Source organism: Theropithecus gelada, chromosome 2 (genome assembly GCF_003255815.1).
Source record: "Theropithecus gelada isolate Dixy chromosome 2, Tgel_1.0, whole genome shotgun sequence".
Lineage (NCBI taxonomy): Eukaryota > Metazoa > Chordata > Mammalia > Primates > Cercopithecidae > Theropithecus > Theropithecus gelada.
The window spans coordinates 88,540,429-88,559,140 of NC_037669.1; the positions used below are offsets into that span (position 1 = coordinate 88,540,429).

Sequence of the window (18,712 nt, forward strand, 5' to 3'; positions counted from 1 at the left end):
ACCAGGATAGGCAGCTGGAGGCTCAGTTCCACCCTGGTGAAAAATGTCTTTTCCAGCCACAACTCTATGACCTTTCATTCACATACTGCAGTGCTTCTCCCTCCCAGCCTCTGCACACAGACAACCTTCCACGCTGGAAAGGGAGAGCTGCTCAGAGATAGCCACCGGGGTTAAGAGACATAGATTGGTAATGCCCATTTTCTCTCATGAATTTCCCCACATTCTCACACAAATGTGGCTCTGAAAACCAGACACTTGAGTTAGCTGGGCCTTCTCTTCACCCATCTAGAAGGAAACTTGTGATTTCCATGGCTCTTCTGGGCTCACCCTGATGTTCACACTAATAGGTGCCATGAACCACCAAACTGACTTCCATTTAAAGAAAGATAAATTCATTTTTCAGTTTCCCTCTTAGTTCTTCCCTCCCTCCCCTCCCACCTTCACCCCTGCTCTGTTCCATACATATACATACATACATACATAAACATACACCCACACACTCACAAACACACATACCTGGTCAGCTTCCTTCCCAACCCCTAAAAAGACCCCACTTCACATGGGATCACAGTCTGCTCCTGCTACCCACCCTCCTTCTCTCACTCATTCTCCCTCCCTTCAATCCCCTCCCCAGGCCAAGCTAAGTCACCTAGTAAGGCAGCTCTCTTGGGAGAGAATGTTCCCAAAAACAGAAATGGGATGTGCGCTTCTACACTCAGATGGGCGAGCAAGCAAGCAGACAGCATAAGCAAGGCAGGAAGGAAAAGAGGCTGCACTGCCCCTCCATCCCTGTTTTGGGTCCCTGATTTCCCACTATTGCTGCTCTGTTGGACCTTTTTTTTTTTTTTTTTGCCTCTTTTGTTAAACAGCAACAGAGCTCTGCCACTTTGGCCAACCACCCTCCTTTGTCCTCTTCCTTTTCCCTCCTGCCAAGTGTCCTATTCTCAAAAAGTCTAAATCACTGTCTTCCAGCTTGGTGGGCAACCTGCTGGGGGCCCCAAGTGAGGTGGGGAGGGGCTCCCCAGCTATTTCCCAGTGACCTCTATCACATCATCGTCCTTATCCTCATCATCATTGGAGCTGAACCCCACCTCGGCGACCTCATGAGAGTCAAATGGAGGCACCTGGGACCGTAGAAGGCCACCAGCTGGGTAGCCTGCATGTGGGGACATGTAGCCTGGATAGATAGACATGCCCCGCGAAAGGTTGCTGGGCAAGACAGGGGAAGGAAAAGGCGCAAACATCCTCGGCTCGGACAGGAGTGGCTGTGAGAATGGGAGTGAATAGCTGGGTAGTATCCCTGGCACAGAAGGGTTGAGCATGAAGGAGGGGTTGCTGGCAGTGACTGAGGTAGCCGTGGAAGAGGAACTGACGGGGCCTGCTGGCACCAGAGGGTCAGTAGTCACTGGAAACACCAGGCGGGCATCTGCCAGCAAATTGGACAGCTGGTAGTAGGAGGGGGTACTGCCCATAAACAGGGAGTTCTCCCCAGCCTGGGAGGTGAAGGGGGTGGTGAGGTTATGGTTTAAGGAGACGGGTGGCATGGCAAACCCGCCAGAGACTGGATACCCGTGTTCATACGGCTGCACGGGGACTGGCAGATGACCCTTCCTAGACCGCCGGCGGGATGACTCCTGGGCAGCAGGCGGTGTGGCCAACTTTCGCTTGTGGCCCCTTAAGTCCAGCACTGGGTGCCTATCACCACAGGGCTGGCCAGTCACCAAGAGGGAACTACTGAGGCAATGACCCCCTAGTCGAGGCTCAGTTCCGAGAGCTGTCCCAGGAACAGCACTGCTGTCCATAAGTTGGGCCGGGGGGCCAGGCAGGGCGGCACTGGCGCTTGGGGAGCTCTGATGGGATTCCCGGGCAGCAGCCACATCTGCATACTGCTGAAGCTCACTGATGATCTCTGGGCTGTCAGGAGAGACGGGCCTGGCCAGCCCCTCAGGATCAGGGGCTTTGGGTGATGAGGCACTGTGTCTGCCGTTGCTTGTGGACTCGCAAGAAGGTCCCTGGGAACCTGGGGACAAAATGTAGGTAACTGAGAACCAGAGTGGCCAGGGAGAGAAGAAGGGTGGAGGAGAAAACTCCATTAAAAAAAATCCTATCCTGTAGTCCCCAAAATTATAATAGTTTGATGTCTAAACAACATCACCCAGTCAACCTTTTCCAGTCACAAAGAAAGAAATTCTTTGACCCCAGAAATAAGTCTATCTATGACAAGACATGTAACTTTTCTGCACCCCAGTTCCCCAAACTGTAAAAGTATACCAAAGTAAATCCTATGAGATAAGGGATATGAAACACTAAGAGATCATTCTTAAAACTAGTCAAACTTTTTCTGGCAGTAAGAGACAGTCAGTGATCAGTGTGGGAGAAAGAGGAAAATCAAGCTAAAAAGCACTTCATTCTGATTTGAAAACAAAACAAAATCCATAGCTATGAAAGACAACTGGGACAAATAGGAATCTCAATTTTGGAATACTAGGTAATTTTATGGAACTGTTAGCTTTCTTTAGTGTAATAATGATATTATGGCTAGGAAGAGAATATCTTTAATCTTAGCAGATGTATGTTGAAGTACTTAGAGATAAAATGACATGATGAAAAACATGACATGATATCTTCAACTTACAAATGACTCAAATAATAGAAAGGGAGGGAGAGAAAGAAGAAGGTTTATGAAAACCAACAATCATTAAATCTAGGTGCAGGATATATGGGTGCTCATGGTGCTATTTCTCAACTTTTCTGTATGTATGAAAATTTGAAATTTCCATAATACAAAGCAGGGAATAAGAGCATTCTAGCCCTCTAGAATTCTAGCTTGGGGTGGGAGGATTCAATGAGAACCACTCCCACTGAGGGGAACTTGGCAAGAATTCTTAACACTGTTCATGTGCCACACATACACCCTTTGACCTGGCAATCCCACTTTAAGGAACATATCCTATAGATATAACCACCTCTGAAAAAGCACTGTCAGTGATGGTGGAGTATAATAATCAAAATGTATGTTGACAGGGAACTAGTTAATACATTGTGTTATAGCTCATCCTGTGCGAACCTTCAAGGAGACATATCTAGAAGAAATGATAAGGAATAAACTATTACTGGTGAGTGAAAAAAGGAGTAAATAGTATTTTATGGTATGTTAGCATTTGTTTTAAAAATACAAAGAAAGTTGGCTGGGCAAGGTGGCTCACACCTTAACACCAGCAATTTGGAAGGCCGAGGTGGGTGGATCACTTGAGGTCAGGAGTTAGAGACCAGCCTGGGCAACATGGTGAAACCCCATCTCTACAAAACATGCAAAAATTAGCTGGGTGTGGTGGCACGCACCTGTAATCCCAGCTAATCGGGAGGCTGAGTCAGAAGAATCGTTTGAACCCGGGAGGCGGAGGTTGCAGTGAGCTGAGATTGCGCTACTGTACTCCAGCCTGGGTGACAGAGCAAGACTGTGTCTCAAAAAAAAAAAAAAAAAAAGGAGGAGCAATGGATGGCTGCGACCATGGTGGAGGAAAAACTTATGGCCCGGCGTGGTGGCTCACGCCTGTAATCCCAGCACTTTGAGAGGCCGAGGCAGGCGGATCACAGGGTCAGGAGTTCGAGACCAGCCTGATCAACATGGTGAAATCCCATCTCTACTAAAAATACAAAAATTAGCTGGGTGTGGTGGCATGCTCCTGTAATCGCAGCTACGCAGGAGGCTGCGGCGGGAGAATCACTTGAACATGGGAGGTGGAGGTTGCAGTGAGCCGAGATTGCACCATTGTACTCCAGCCTAGGCAACAGAGCGAAACTCCATCTCAAAAAAAAAAAAAAAAAAAAAACCTTACTTTTCACTTTACCTCTTTGTGTACATTCTGAATTGTGAACCATGTACATATTATCTGTTCACATAATAAGTTAATACCTAACCAAAATAAAGCAAACGAATGTTTGAAAAGTAAAATGGAAAGTAAAAGCCATCACACCTGAGGCAGCCATCCGACCATCTTCAGGAACCTTTGGTTTGCCAGTTGCCCGGACAGCAAAGATCCGTCCATCACTGGTACGGATGTATGTCCCTAAGAATAGACATGAGGAAGACAGTTAGAAGCAGACATTCAATACAGCCAATCCTGGGAAACTCCGGGCTATGCGCCATGGGCTTGTAAATAGCTATGCAATTAGCTATACCATCTCCCAAGACCCCTGAAATAAGGAGTGGGGTGACTGAGCTATGGACTCATAATTATTCATTTATTTCACAAACATTGATTACATGACTACCATGTGCCAGGCACTGTTCTAGACACTAGAATGCACAAGGCAGAAAAAGTCCCTGTCTCATGGAGCTTAGTCTCTAGAGGGAGACAGAGACTTACACCACAAAGTATCAGGAAGGGTTCAATGCAATGGAGAAATAAATAAGGTACTACAAAAGAGAGTAAGTTGGCATCCTATGTTCCCAGGCACTCTGGCCCAGGTCCTCCTCTTGATCTGGAAGGAAGGAACCTTATTGCTTCAATATCCTCTCTCCCCTAGTAGGAATAATTCAAGAAAGACCTGCATTCTATTCCCACAAGGCACTAATCTATCTTCTCTTCAGCCTTGGGTATGTCATTTGATCAACCTCCTTGAATGTCAGTGCTGCCTTTAGGCCGGGAGTTGGCAAACTTTTTTACAAGAGCCAGATAGTTTTTGGGCCAGGCAGGGTGGCTCACGTCTGTAATCCCAGCACTTTGGGAGGCCAAGGCAGGAGGATCACGAGGTCAGGAGATTGAGACCATCCTGGCTAACACGGTGAAACCCGGTCTCTACTAAAAATACAAAAAATTAGCTGGGCGTGGTGGTGGGCGCCTGTAGTCCCAGCTACTCGAAAGGTTGAGGCAGGAGAATGGCATGAACCTGGGAGGCGGAGCATGCAGTGAGCCAAGATCACGCCACTGTACTCCAGCCTGGATGACAGAGCGAGACTCCGTCTCAAAAAACAAAACAAAACAAAACAAAAACAAGAGCCAGATAGTTTTATAAGAGCTTTATAAGTCATAAAGTCTTTATAAGTCATAAACTCCTCAATTCTGCTGCTGTAACACAAAAATAGCTTGGCATGACTGTTCTCCAATAAATCTTTATGGACACTGAAATGTGAAATTCATATAATTTCACATGTCACAAAATATTACTCTTTTGATTTTTTTTTTCAACCAATTAAAAATGTAAAACCCATTCTTATCTTGCAGATATTACAACAGGTAGCAGGCTAGATTTGGCCCATGGGGCATAGAGTTTGGTGACTCCTGCTATACACTAGGAAGAGAGCAGTAAAGGGGGCTGGGATCTAGACTAGGAAGAATCCAGTAAGGAGGCTGGGAATGGTGTTTTCTGTGAGTCCGGGTATTTCATGGCACTTTTTCCCTAACCTCAAAGGTATTCTAATCCAATAGAAGCTAGGGCAAAATCTCTTTACTGAACAAAAAGTCTCAAAGAGCCTCACACAATCATGGGGCTTAAAGACTAATATGTAAAACAGGCTTGGTTAGGAGATGTGGGTGCAGAAAAGAGGGGGAAAAACAGGCTTAGATTGTGTCTCAACACTGTTCAGCCCAGCTTTTTTATTCCACCAATCTCATGTCCCTCTGTAAGGAAGACAGAGGCAGATGTGGACTTTTCAAATTACCACATGCAAAAATTCTATCATGCAACCCATGTGTAATTCATCCACATAATACATTTCCTATCAGGGGACTCCCACCCTGCTCCAAGCAAGTGGGTAAATATATGTAGGCTTATAACCCATTCCACCGCTCTTTCCCTCCAATTTTGGTCTCCTTGTGTCTACTTGTCCCATCCCAAGATTCTCATAAAAATGACAGTAAGGGCCGGGTATGGTGGCTCACGCCTGTAATCCCGGCACTTTGGGAAGCCAAGGTGGGCGGATCATGAGGTCAAGAAATTGAGACCATCCTGGCCAACATAATGAAACCCCGTCTCTACTAAACAAAAAAAAAAAGTACAAAAATTAGCTGGGCGTGGTGGCACGTGCCTGTAGTCCCAGCTACTTGGGAGGCTGAGGCTGAAGAATCGCTTGAACCTGGGAGGTGGAGGTTGCAGTGAGCCAAGATCGCGCCACTGCACTCCAGCCTGGCAACAGAGCGAGACTCCGTCTCAAAAACAAAAAGGACAGCAAGATAGAGAAATGTAGGAACCTTAATTTCCTTCTTTTAAACCACTGACTAATAATCCTATGGGCTCAACCCAACTCCCCTAAGCTCCTACAAATGCTATTTTCTCATTCAGTTCCCGAATGTGACATCCTAATGGGATGATTCCTATGCCCTGTCTAGCTCAAGTCATACATATTTATTCTTCTTCCCAGCCCAGCACTTTCAACCAAAGGCAGGGCACAGGTCCTTGGTCAGGCTCTTACCTTTTGTCCCACGGATGATGTGGATGCTCTCACCAGCATTAATTCTTGCCTGTACATCTGTGGAGCTGTTCAGTCCAGGAATAACAATATCTAGGAAAAACACAAATCTTAAATTTAGATTGCACGGGACCTGACTGAAGGCGGGGGGGAAATTGCAAAGTCCCACATCTACCCCAGTTCTTCATTGGTTTCCCTACAGCCTCTCAGTGGGGCATAGGTCCAAAACCAAGGAAGGTAAAGCAAGCAGGATCTTTCACAATTATCTAAACAAAGAATATTATGAAAACAGGAACCTCGCCAGAAATCTGAGCTGATTATCTTTGTAATCAATTTCCCTTGATTTAAATAGAAATTCATAGTTTTTGGTGTGAAAAATGTTTTAGTTCAGATGGTTGTTTCTGTGTATTTTTTTCCTCCTCCCTAAACTATTTGCACGTATCTGCTCCACATCACTTTAGGCTCCAAAAATGGCCTAATCTTCTTCCTTGCTGGCATTACCCCACACCTGGGAAACAGTATTTTCAAGAATTAGTAGATAATAGGATTACAAGGGGCTCTCTTTTTCACTCGTTTCAAATTTTTTTACTTAGAAAAATCAGTTAAGATCTTTTCATTAAAATTTATATATTGGCCAGGTGCAGTGGCTCACACCTGTAATCACAGCACTTTGAGAGGCCACGGCGGGTGAACTGCCTGAGCTCAGGAGTTTGAAACCACCCTGGACAATATGGTGAAACCCCATCTCTACCAAAATACAAAAAAGTTCACTGGGCATGGTGGTACATGCCTGTAATCCCAGCAACTCGGGAAGCTGAGGCAGAAGAATCACTTGAGCCTGGGAGTGCAGTGAGCCAAGATCGTGCACTCCAGCCTGAGCAACAGAGCAAGACTCCATCTTCAAAAAAGTAATAATAATAATAATTTATATATAACAAATATTTCCAAATAACAAGATAAAAAACAAGATCACAAAATGTGTTCCATCTTAATCATACTGAATTACAGAACAAGCTCCTGGAGTGGATGGGTTGGCTACCTCCCACCACTGCTGACTGGCCCACCATGCTCAATTTACATCAGACTCGCAAAGGTAGAGCAAGTGACAATTCAGGTCTTCTAATTATGTACAAAGGTTGACAGCTGTCTTTTAAACCCAGATGGCTCTACAGTCAGGCAGGGTTCAGCATATTCACAGCTCTGTAAGAACCTGAGACCGACCCTGTGTTCCAGTGACATTTCCACAATTCCTGCAGCGCTCAGAGTCTATCTCACCCACCAAATCCAAGAAAACCCAGTTCTGTGTTGTTATTCTCAAGATATTTCACTAGAATCCAAATTCCTCAAGACCAGGGACTGTTGTCTTCCCTATTTTTTATCAACAGTGCCAAGTGTAGTAAGGTCAAAAATACAAAAGGTGTTTAATAGATACTTCCTAAATGAACAAAGTAATTTTAAAAGGGACAGCAGCTCTGCCACAGAACCCAGGAGTTCCCACCTGTCGTGGTGACCACCTTCTGCACAAGGACTCCTGCACGCTGCAAGTAGTTGATCGGAAAGTTCATGGATGGATTTGTGCTAGAGGCAGAGCTTACGCTGCCTCCCAGTGGGACATGCCGGGGCATCATGGGGATGGGGGTGGACTGTACAGGACGAACACTGGCCACAGGCTTTTCATCACCCTTCAAAGTTGGCTGCCTGTAAGAGAAAGACAAGGACACTAAAAGAGTTTGCCAGAACAACTCTTACCTTTCTCCAAAGGCTACAGAGCCTCTCTAGGCTGTCCCATTCTACACCATCAGTTGCTGCTCAGAGAAGGATCAGAAGAATCTGCAGGGTCTGGTTAATTCAAAAGGAAACTAGAAGGCAGGACTCAATTGTAGCAAAAGAGGCAGAGGGATAAAATCTGTCAAAGTCTAAGGATAATCAGATGTTGGTGGAATAATATTTTCTGGACACGTAAGACAGTATTTGCTCCTCTAGAACCTGGACTATCTACACTAGGAGTTAGTCCCTAAAGGGAAGTCAGGAAGCTGTCAAGATGCAATAAGGCAGGAAAAGTTCTCCTGACCACGGCGTATGTTAAGTTGAGATGGGCAGAATTTTCCCCATTCACCCATGGAAAACGGGCCATGTAATGACACATGTTTAGGTGATCCTAAAAAATAGTCTGTCCCAACTTTAAACATCTTTACTTTCTCTCTGAAACCTTGAGTCTCAATAAGTAATACAGACACCTCTCTCTCTCTTCTTCATTACTTTTCATTGAGTTCATCCTAGCTCCAGCCTGGACCAACCCTCAAAGTGCCCCTCCAGTCATGACAACAACAAAAGCAGCAGCTGCCAAAGCACTGTGTACAAAAGCCAGGCTTCTACTGATTTAAGATTTTTGAAAAGTCCCTGTCTACAAGCTTTCTTAAGTCTGCATCTTTTGTCTTTGGGCCTGGGGCGGAGGCGGGGGGATGTGGAAACCCTTGGACTGATACATTCTTCCTCATCTGACTGAAGACTGGCACATAAAATAACACTTTTATACCACTCTGCTGTTGGAGCTGGTCTGCATGACTCCTCAATCACATTGCTCTTAGGTTTTTAAAGGCCCCTTTGGTCAGCCCTTTGTCCCTGTGGACCTCCAACTTCCCAGATGGGCCCCAGACCTGTACTATCTGGCCTGTTTCCCCAATGTCTTCCTAGGATGGTTTGGCAGGAGTTAGAGGCCCTGGTCAGGTATCAATGTAACAGAAACCCAGCCCAAGCCTCATACCCTGCAGGCACTAAGACTAAGAATTTGGGTAAGAAGTGTTCCTCACATGTACCCATGCGGACAAAAAAAAACTCAGCAGGATCATGAACTCATCAAATGCTGTGAGAAGCTGGTGCCCCCATAGGGCCAGAACTAAGCCAGAAACAAAGCTGACATCTCCTTATAGCCAGCCTGGACCATTTGTCACATCTTCTCTCCATGTGGCTTTTCTCACTGGGCTCAGATTTAGTCCACTCCTGATGTTACACAGAAAAGCCCAAAAAAGAGGGGGGGGAAAAAAAGAGGGGGACGCCGGTGGAGGAAAAGAGAAGAGACCATTCCTGAGCAATACTATCTTGGGAAATGACAGAAGTAAAGTCTGAAAGTTTTGAAAGAGAGTGACTTTCTCTTTTGAGATTGGGTCCCACTATGTTGCCAAGGCTGGTCTCCAATTACTGGAGTTTCTGCCGAGAGATCCACCGTTAGTCTGAAGGGCTTCCCTTTATGGGTAACCCGACCTTTCTCTCCGGCTGCCCTTAACATTTTTTCCTTCCTTTCAACCTTGGTGAATCTGACAATTATGTGTCTTGGGGTTGCTCTTCTCGAAGAGTATCTTTGTGGTGTTCTCTGTATTTCCTGAATTTGAATGTTGGCCTGCTTTGCTAGGTTGGGGAAGTTCTACTGGATAATATCCTAAAGAGTGTTTTCCAGCTTGGTTCTATTCTCCCTGTCACTTTCAGGTACACCAATCAAGCGTAGATTTGGTCTTTTCACATAGTCCCATATTTCTTGGAGGCTTTGTTCGTTTCTTTTTACTCTTTTTTCTCTAAACTTTTCTCACTTCGTTTCTCACAGTGATCTTCAATCACTGATGCCCTTTCTTCCAGTTGATCAAATCGGCTACTGAAGCTTGTGCATGCGTCACATAGTTCTCATGCCACGGTTTTCAGCTCCATCAGGTCATTTAAGGTCTTCTCTACACTGTTTATTCTAGTTAGCCATTTGTCTCATCTTTTTTCGAGGTTTTCGGCTTCCTTGCAATGCATTTGAACATCCTCCTTTAGCTCAGAGAAGTTTGTTATTACCGACCTTCAGAAGCCTGCTTCTGTCAACTTGTCAAAGTCATTCTCTGTCCAGCTTTGTTCTGTTGCTGGCAAGGAGCTGTGATCCTTTGGAGGAGAAGAGGTGCTCTGGTTTTTAGAATTTTCAGCTTTTCTGCTCTGGTTTCTTCCCATCTTTGTGGTTTTATCTACATTTGGTCTTTGATGCTGGTGACGTACAGATGGGGTTTTGGTGTAGATGACCTTTTTGTTCATGTTGATGCTATTCCTTTCTGTTTGTTAGTTTTCCTTCTAACAGTCAGGTCTCTCAGCTGCAGGTCTGTTAGAGTTTGCTGGAGGTCCACTCCGGACCCTGTGTGCCTCGGTATCACCAGCAGAGGCTGCAGAACAGCAAATATTGCTGCCTGAACCTTCCTCTGGAGGCTTCGTCTCAAAGGGGCACCTGGCTGTATGAGTGTCAGTCAGCCCCTACTGGGAAGTGTCTCCCAGTTAGGCTACACGGGGGTCAGGGACCCTCTTGAGGAGGCAGACTGTCCATTCTCAGAGCTCAAACATTGTGCTGGGAGAACCACTGCTCTCTTCAGAGCTGTCTGACAGGGACATTTAAGTCTGCAGAAGTTTCTGCTGCCTTTTATTCAGCTATGCCCTGCCCCCAGAGGTGAAATCTACAGAGGCAGGCAAGCCTGGTTGAGCTGTGGTGGGCTCCACCCAGCTGCAGCTTCTGGACTGCTTGTTTACCCATTCAAGCCTCAGCAATGGTGGACATCCCTCCCCAAGCCAGGCTGCCACCTTGCAGTTCGATCTTGGAGTGCTGCACTAGCAGTGAGCAAGGCTCCATGGGCGTGGGACCCACTGAGCCATGCACGGGGTATAATCTCCTGGTGTGCCGTTTGCTAAGACCATTGGAAAAGCGCAGTATTTGGGTGGCAGTGTACCAATTTTCCAGGTACAGTCCATCACGGCTTCCCTTGGCTAGGAAAGGGAAATCCCCAGACCCCTTGTGCTTCCCAGGTGACGCGATGCCCTGCCCTGCTTTGGCTCACCCTCTGTGGGCTGCACCCACTGTCTAACCAGTTCCAATGAGACGAACCAGGTACCTCAGTTGGAAATGCAGAAATCACCTGACTTCTGCATCGATCATGCTGGGAGCTGCAGCTTGTTTGTTTTTAACATGAGAATCTTAATAAGGAAAAAAAATTTTAGGCTGGGCATGGTGGCTCATGCCTGTAATTATGACATTTTGGGAGGCTGATATGGAAGGATCACTTGAGCCCAGGAGTTCTAGACCAGTCTGAGCAACACAGTGAGACCTCATCTCCACTAAAAGAAAAAAAAAATTTTTTTTTTTTTGAGACAGAGTTTCGCTCTTGTTGCCCAGGCCAAAGTGCAATGGCACGATCTTGGCTCACCACAACCTCTACCTCCCAGGTTCAAGCAATTCTCTTGCCTCAGCCTCCCAAGTAGCTGGGATTACAGGCACACGGTACCACACCCAGCTAATTTTTGTATTTTTAGTAGAGATGGGGGTTTCTCCGTGTTGGTCAAGCTGATCTTGAACTCCCGACCTCAGACGATCTGCCCGCCTCGGCCTCCCAAAGTGCTGAGATTATAGGCGTGGGCCACTGCGCCCAGCCAAAAAAATTTTTTTAATTAGCCAGGCATAGTGATGCACACCTGTAGTCCCAGCTACTTGGGAGGCTGAGGTGTGAGGATCACTTGAGCCCAGCAGGTCGAGGCTGCAGGGAGCTGTGATCGCACCCCTGCACTCCAGCCTAGCAACAGAGTAACACCCTGTCGCAAAAAAGAAAGAAAATTTAAATCTGTTCACATCAAATAATTATTTTTAATTCAAGATAATCAAATAATTAAAAATGCAAGCTACTGAATCAGGTAGCAGATCTGATAAGTAAGTGGAGGGTGAGAGCTGTGAGGCACTGTTTTGAAATTTAAAAAAAAAATTAAACCTAGATAACTGTTCTGTAATATCTTACAAGGAGCCTCTCTCTCTGCTTAGCAGTTGGCTTCTATTCTGTTAATATTCTGAACAAGTCTAGATGTTGTACTCAAAAAAGAGATTTTTTGGTTCCAGATCATGGCACAGACATAGAATGAATCCCCTTAGGAGCAGCAGGATTCCCTGACTGTAATCTGAGAGAACAGATCCTTTATCCTTGAACATCACTGCTAAGTGAGGCCTAGAACTAAGGTGCTAGGGGTAAGATGCACCTGTGTGGAATGGCTGGGCCTCTTTTTGGGAAGTTTTATCCCCGACTCCTATCCAGGTGTCCAGAAGGACTCTCCTGGGTCATGGGCCAGCAGCTCACTTTTCCAGCTAGGGCAGTCAAAACCAGAACCATTCAAAACACCAGGGCTGCTGAACTACTTTCACACCTACCCTAGAGCAGAGCCTGTCAATTCACAGCAGTCAAGGAACAAGTTGTAGGCTCTGCTTTTGTTTAAAATATGAACAAGTTGAAAGGTGTTTGTGCCTGGCCCAGCAGGAGACCCTCCCCTTTCTGGCCATAACGGTATACCCAACATACCACCTGGGCATCATGGCAAGGGTTCCAGGAAGCATCAACTCACCAGTTTCTCTGGCTGAAGGCAGGGATGCTGGTCAGGCTCTGATCACTGGCAGGGTAATACTGCGCATACGATGGGCGGGTATAGGGGACTGACGTGCGTTTGTCTTCCTCATAGCTTTTCTTTGCTGCTTTTTTCTCAGCCTTGGTTAGCTTGTGATCCTTTCGGTTCAGGAGCAATGACTCATGCTCGAAAGGCTCCTGGGGACACAGGAGGATGTTGATTTAGTTACCAATATGGCTGATGGATAATGAGCCTTACTTTAAGATCAAGAAAAGAGCTGGCTGTCTCCAGCACTAGTGAAGAGATTGCTCATAGATACACAGGCTGGTTTACTGTCTTTCTGTCAAGAGTGTAATTTATAGCTCTAACCTAGGACCAGCTTTAGACATCAAAGCCTGCCTTCCCTATCAAAAGAATGGGGGAGTTCAGATAATTAACAAACTACATTTTTAGAAATTTCCCCTCTCTTTCTGCTAAGACTCACACTGGCCAAATTATTATACATGGCTAACCTTAGCACTCCCAGGACCAGATTAGGGAAGGGGGTAAGTGGTTGGGGAAAGGGAGGGGGACTGAGTGGGGCAAGAAAAAGAAGCCCTTGAGTCCAAGTCACCTGCATGAAACATCACCTTGGATGAAGAAAACAAGCTTACAAGACAAGCCTCCCTTGACAGAGAGATTCCCACTCCGGGGACTGCATGCATACCAAGTTCTTACCTTGGTGATGAGGTGAGGGTACTTCAGACAAGCCAGTTGCAGGACTGACTCCTTGATCCCCTTTATGTTCAAGGAAACTTGGGGAGCTGGCTCCTTCTCAACAAAGTGCAGTAGGTTTTCTACCTCTTTCCGGGTAAAGTTCAGCATTGGATTTAGATCATCCACCACCCGATCTAGAAGGATAAAAACATGGAGAAAGTCAGCACACCGCATTAAAAACTGTAAAGGTCAACAGACAGAAGTAGCATAACTGTCACTAATAATGAAAAGTCATCCCATATCTGAAAGTCAAAGACTAGGTCTGAGGTCCTGGTGACACTGGAAACATCATATAAGGGGAGAACTTGTATAACGAGCTTGGTTTGTTATCATTAAACTCACCTTCAACAAGTTGAGGTCAATTACCTTTTAAGCAATGTGAATCAGAATGAGATAGGAGGAAATGATGGCTTTCTCGAAGCCTGCTTGTGTTCCCATATCCTGCTCCTCCTCTCCCACCCTTGATACTAAAAGGCTGTATAGATGTGCCTCTCTGAAGTCTGGAAGATGGCCCACCTGACATGCCCTGCTTGGAAATCTGACGGTCATAGATCTTCTTTTCTAGAGTGTAATCAGCCACAAGGCGATAGATGTAACAGGGCTTTTTCTGGCCATAACGGTATACCCGACATACTGCCTGGGCGTCATGGCAAGGGTTCCAGGAAGCATCAAACACCACCACTCGGTTGGCACCAATCAGATTCACACCCAAGCATCCGGCCCTTTAAAAGACAAGCCAACAATCACAGAATCTTTAGTCTTAAAAAAGGTTTTCAAATCAGTTTTGCCTTCTGTGACTTCTACCCCAATATTACTCTGTCCTAAGCCCTAAGCACAACATACTCAAGGATTTTGCTGTCCTGCTGATAAACAGTACATTCCTCAAGCACTGAAAATTGTGCCCTGAAATCCAACATGAAAGTGTCTACCAGCTCAGAAAGAAAACTTACTCTCCTCTTCTCTGTACCAAGTAAGGCCCCCACATCCTGGCCTTGGAGTGATGTTCCTTGGTGAGGGGAAACTTCTGCACACAGATGTTTCCACTATTTTTAGTCCAACAGCTTAGAAGAGTGACTGGCTCACAGCCTGCCAAGGGCATTATGATGGCAGAAGGCAGCACAGCCTTCAAGCTGCTTGGCATGAGACAGTGCCATCAGCCTTTTACAGTTACCTTGCACTTTCTCCTTTTTAAAGCACTTTCACATTCACCACATCATCTAAGCCTCATAACACTCCTGAGAGAAAAGCCAATTAAAACCCTTGGGTATTTTTTGTTGCTGTTGTTTGTTTTTTTCAAAAATGAGATGGGGTCTCACTCTGTCACTCAGGCTGGAGTGCAGTGACTCAATCAGAGCTCACTGCAGCTTCAACCTCTCAGATTCAAGCCATCCTCCTGCCTCTGCCTCCCAAGCAGCTGGGACCACAGGCGCATGCCACCACACTCAGCTAATTGTTTGATTTTTTGTAGAGACAAGGTCTTAGTACGTTGCCCAGGCTGGTCTTGAACCCCTGGGTTCAAGCAATCCTCCCACCTTGGCCTCCCAAAGTGCTGGGGTTACAGGCATGAGCCACAACCATTGTTAATGAAGGTCTCAAAAAATTTTATGATACCATCATGACTGCCCTGCTAACCTAATTTCCTTTTGAAGTCCCCTCTCTGACCCCAAAAACAATTACAAGTCTAAGCTGATCTCTTCTGAGGGAACTTGGAGTTTTGGGGTACCAGCCCAGGTGGCCAACAGCCTGTACAGATTCCTTTGACCTCACCTCTTGGGATCCACTCACCTTGTAGAAAGAAGGAACAGCCAGGTGGTGAGGTTGCTGGGATCATTGAACTGATTAATGAGCCGCTCCCTCTCAAAGGCAGGGGTGCTACCATCTAGCCCTAGGAGGAAGGAAAACCATAAGAAGTGGATATATTAGAGCAAGGATACACAGCAAAATCACTGGGCAATGTCTTTTAAAGAGCAAAACAAACAGAAACACAACAGTGCTCAGATCTCACCCCTTGGACATATCATGGGCCTACAGTAAGTAAGACCCAGGCATCTACAATTTGAAAATATCCCCAGGTGATTCTCAGGTGCACCATGGATTATAAACTACATTTCTCCCCTTTAGTTCTTAGGTCAATTCTAAAGCCAAGAATCCTAGACTTCAGAGTGTATAGTAATCACCTAGGGAATTTGGAAAATACTGGCTCAAGGTGACCTCTCTGCCTCAGTCTTGTGAGTCCTGGTGAGTGCAGAAGGACTAAGAGTTTGTGTTTTGATATGGATTATGTTCCTCCACTAGGAATCTGCATTTTTAACAAGCTCCTGAGGCTAAGAACTTGCTGTAAGGAGACATAAAGGAAATACATCTGGAACAGTAGGATGAAACACATGAATGAAAGGTGGGAAGCTCAAAAGAGGGATAAAAAGCCTGTAATCCCAGCACTTTGGGAGGCCGAGACGGGCGGATCACGAGGTCAGGAGATCGAGACCATCCTGGTTAACACGGTGAAACCCCGTCTCTACTAAAAAATACAAAAAACTAGCCGGCCGGGGTGGCGGACGCCTGTAGTCCCAGCTACTCGGGAGGCGGAGGCAGGAGAATGGCCTGAACCCGGGAGGCGGAGCTTGCAGTGAGCTGAGATCCGGCCACTGCACTCCAGCCTGGGTGACAGCGCGAGACTCCGTCTCAAAAAAAAAAAAAAAAAAAAGAGGGATAAAAAATAGCCTTTAGGGCCGGATGCAGTGGCTCACGCCTGTAATCCCAGCATTTTGGGAGGCCAAGGTGTGCAGATCACGAGACCATCCTGGCCAACATGGTGAAACCCCGTCTCTACTAAAAATACAAAAATTAGCTGGGCGTGGTGGCCTGTGCCTGTAGTCCCAGTACTTGGGAGGCTGAGGCAGGAGAGTCGCTTGAATCTGGGAGACGGAGGCTGCAATGAGCTGAGATCGCGCCACTGCACTCCAGCCTGGCAACAGAGTGAGACTTTGTCTCCCAAAAAAAAGCAAAAAACAAAAAACAAAAAAACTTCAGTTAAGAAACATAAATAGTAAGGGTAACACTTATCATCTTGAGTAAACAGCAAAACTAAGAGCATGAAATACCACCTGGAAAACTGAATTACTACTGTTGTAGGAAGCAACAGTTTAATTGCTTGGTACTGGGGTTCTATGTCAGGACCCAAACCTACCTTTCCAACCTGAGTTCCAACAGTTTCCAAGCACAGCTCACCACTGAGTTATAGGGCAAGCTCTGAGCCACACCTTGTGCTGGGGGTCTTCCTGCTACTCCCTGAACCTCCAGCTCTCTAAATCCTTCCATTAGGGCAGTGGAATGAGGGCGATTTCTCCACACTCCCACTCCCCACGGGACATTTGGCAATGTCTGGAGATATTTTGGTTGTCACTACTGCCATCTAGTGAGTAGAAACCAGGGATGCTACTAAATGTCCTATAATATACAGGACAGCCCCTTAAAACAAAGAATTATCTGGCCCAAATGTCAGCAGTGCTGAGGTCTGTATTTCTCAACTTTTTTTTCATTACCACCCCACTAAGGAATGATTTTTTTTTCCCCAATGACACTATGTCCTCCAAGAAATTTAATACCACAGATATACTGTATATCTGTTTATGTACTGTATGTATATCTGTGACTTACACATTTTAAAAGTTAAGATTTCCACCCTCTGCTCAAAAAAAAAAAGTTCAGCCCTTTAAAGTATTACCTCCCCCACAGAGAATGCATGATCTAGGCTTGTGTTCACTCTGATCTTTCAGCCTAGAATGATCCTCAGGCAACAATAGCCCTGTATATTCAAATCCTCCCCATTTTTGAGACGCCTTGGCCAATCATCCTCACCAGAGTGATTCTATCCTCCTTAGAACCCCAGTTAGGGCACTCAATTGTTCTTGAATTGTCATATCTCAGATGAAGAGAAGGCCTATGCCTTCTATTTCTCTATACTCTCCCATCTCTCTCAATCCCCCAGCCCCTAGTACAGTACCCTGTACGCAACGACTGGCTCTTAGTATTCCCCTGCTCCTTGGCTAATCACAAATATTCCTATGCATTTGATGGAGTGGAGAAAAAGAAAAGAGAGAGAAGGAAAGGAAACCCTTAAGCAGACCTTGCCAAGGCTTCAAGAACAACGCAACAATGAACTCACGGAAGTAGCTAATGTTTCGAACCCACTTCTGTGCTCCTTGCCCCTCGGCACCAGGTGGACAGGGTACTTCTCGTTTTCCAAGGAATTCCTCTATGAGAGCCAAGGTGGAAAGGCTCTGGCTGAAATGGAAAACATTTTGTTCAGATGGCTCCCAGAATTGAGGGAACATTGTTCCCAATAGGTTCATACTCTTGTACAACTTTCTGACAATGGGAGCTCCAGAACCTAGCACTAGTAAGAGGTAACTCTAGGCTGGGCACAGTGGCTCAAGCTTATAATCCCAGCACTTTGGGAGGCCAAGGCAGGTGGATCACTTGAGGTCAGGAGTTCAAGACCAGCCTGGCCAACATGGCAAAACCCCATCTCTACTAAAAATACAAAAATTAGCTGGGTGTGGTGGCACACGCCTGTAATCCTAGCTATTTGGGAGGCTGAGGCAGGAGAATCACTTGAACCTGGGAGGCGGAGGTTGCAGTGCAGGATCACACCGTTGCACTCCAGCCTGGGCAACAAGAGTGAAACTCCGTCTCAGAAAAAAGGAAAAAAAAAAAAAGAGGTAACTCTAGGTTCAGCACAGTGGCTCACGCCTTGTAATCCCAGCACTTGGGAGGCCAAGGTGGGCGGATTACCTGAGGTCAAGAGTTCAAGGCCAATCTGGCCAACATGATGAAACCCCATCTCTACTAAAAATCCAAAAATAATTAGCCTGGCATGGTGGCACGTGCCTGTAGTCCCAGTTACTTAGGAGGCTGAAGCAGGAGAATCGTTTGAACCTGGGAGGTGGAAGATGCAGTGAGCCAAGATCGCGCTACTGCACTCCAGCCTGGGCAAGAAGAGTGAAACTCCATCTCAAAAAAAAAAAGAAAAAAAGAAAAAGAAAGAGGTAACTCTACCAAGAACAACCAAGGGTATCCTTCCTAGCACATAATGGGAGCAGAGTCATCCACATACTTATGACTACCACCACACTGAAAAAATACTCTCTTCAT

At 46.0% G+C, this 18,712-nt stretch overlaps 1 protein-coding gene across 2 annotated transcripts in view; it reads right to left on the minus strand.

Annotated features, from left to right (window-relative positions):
* The window catches only part of RAD54L2 (RAD54 like 2), a 168,188-nt gene that overhangs the window by 40,341 nt on the left and 109,135 nt on the right, over nt 1–18,712 (minus strand). The window contains exons 14-22 of one of the 2 annotated variants that reach the window (XM_025375386.1): nt 17,724–17,842; nt 15,344–15,443; nt 14,075–14,280; nt 13,520–13,692; nt 12,803–12,999; nt 7,911–8,110; nt 6,416–6,505; nt 3,978–4,070; nt 1,570–2,020 (exon numbers count right to left, since the gene is read on the minus strand). In XM_025375386.1, coding sequence (XP_025231171.1) covers nt 1,570–2,020; nt 3,978–4,070; nt 6,416–6,505; nt 7,911–8,110; nt 12,803–12,999; nt 13,520–13,692; nt 14,075–14,280; nt 15,344–15,443; nt 17,724–17,842 — 1,629 coding nt within the window. Of the gene's footprint in view, nt 1–834; nt 2,021–3,977; nt 4,071–6,415; nt 6,506–7,910; nt 8,111–12,802; nt 13,000–13,519; nt 13,693–14,074; nt 14,281–15,343; nt 15,444–17,723; nt 17,843–18,712 lie in introns of those variants that run through there. The other variant, XM_025375387.1, reaches the window with a different exon arrangement.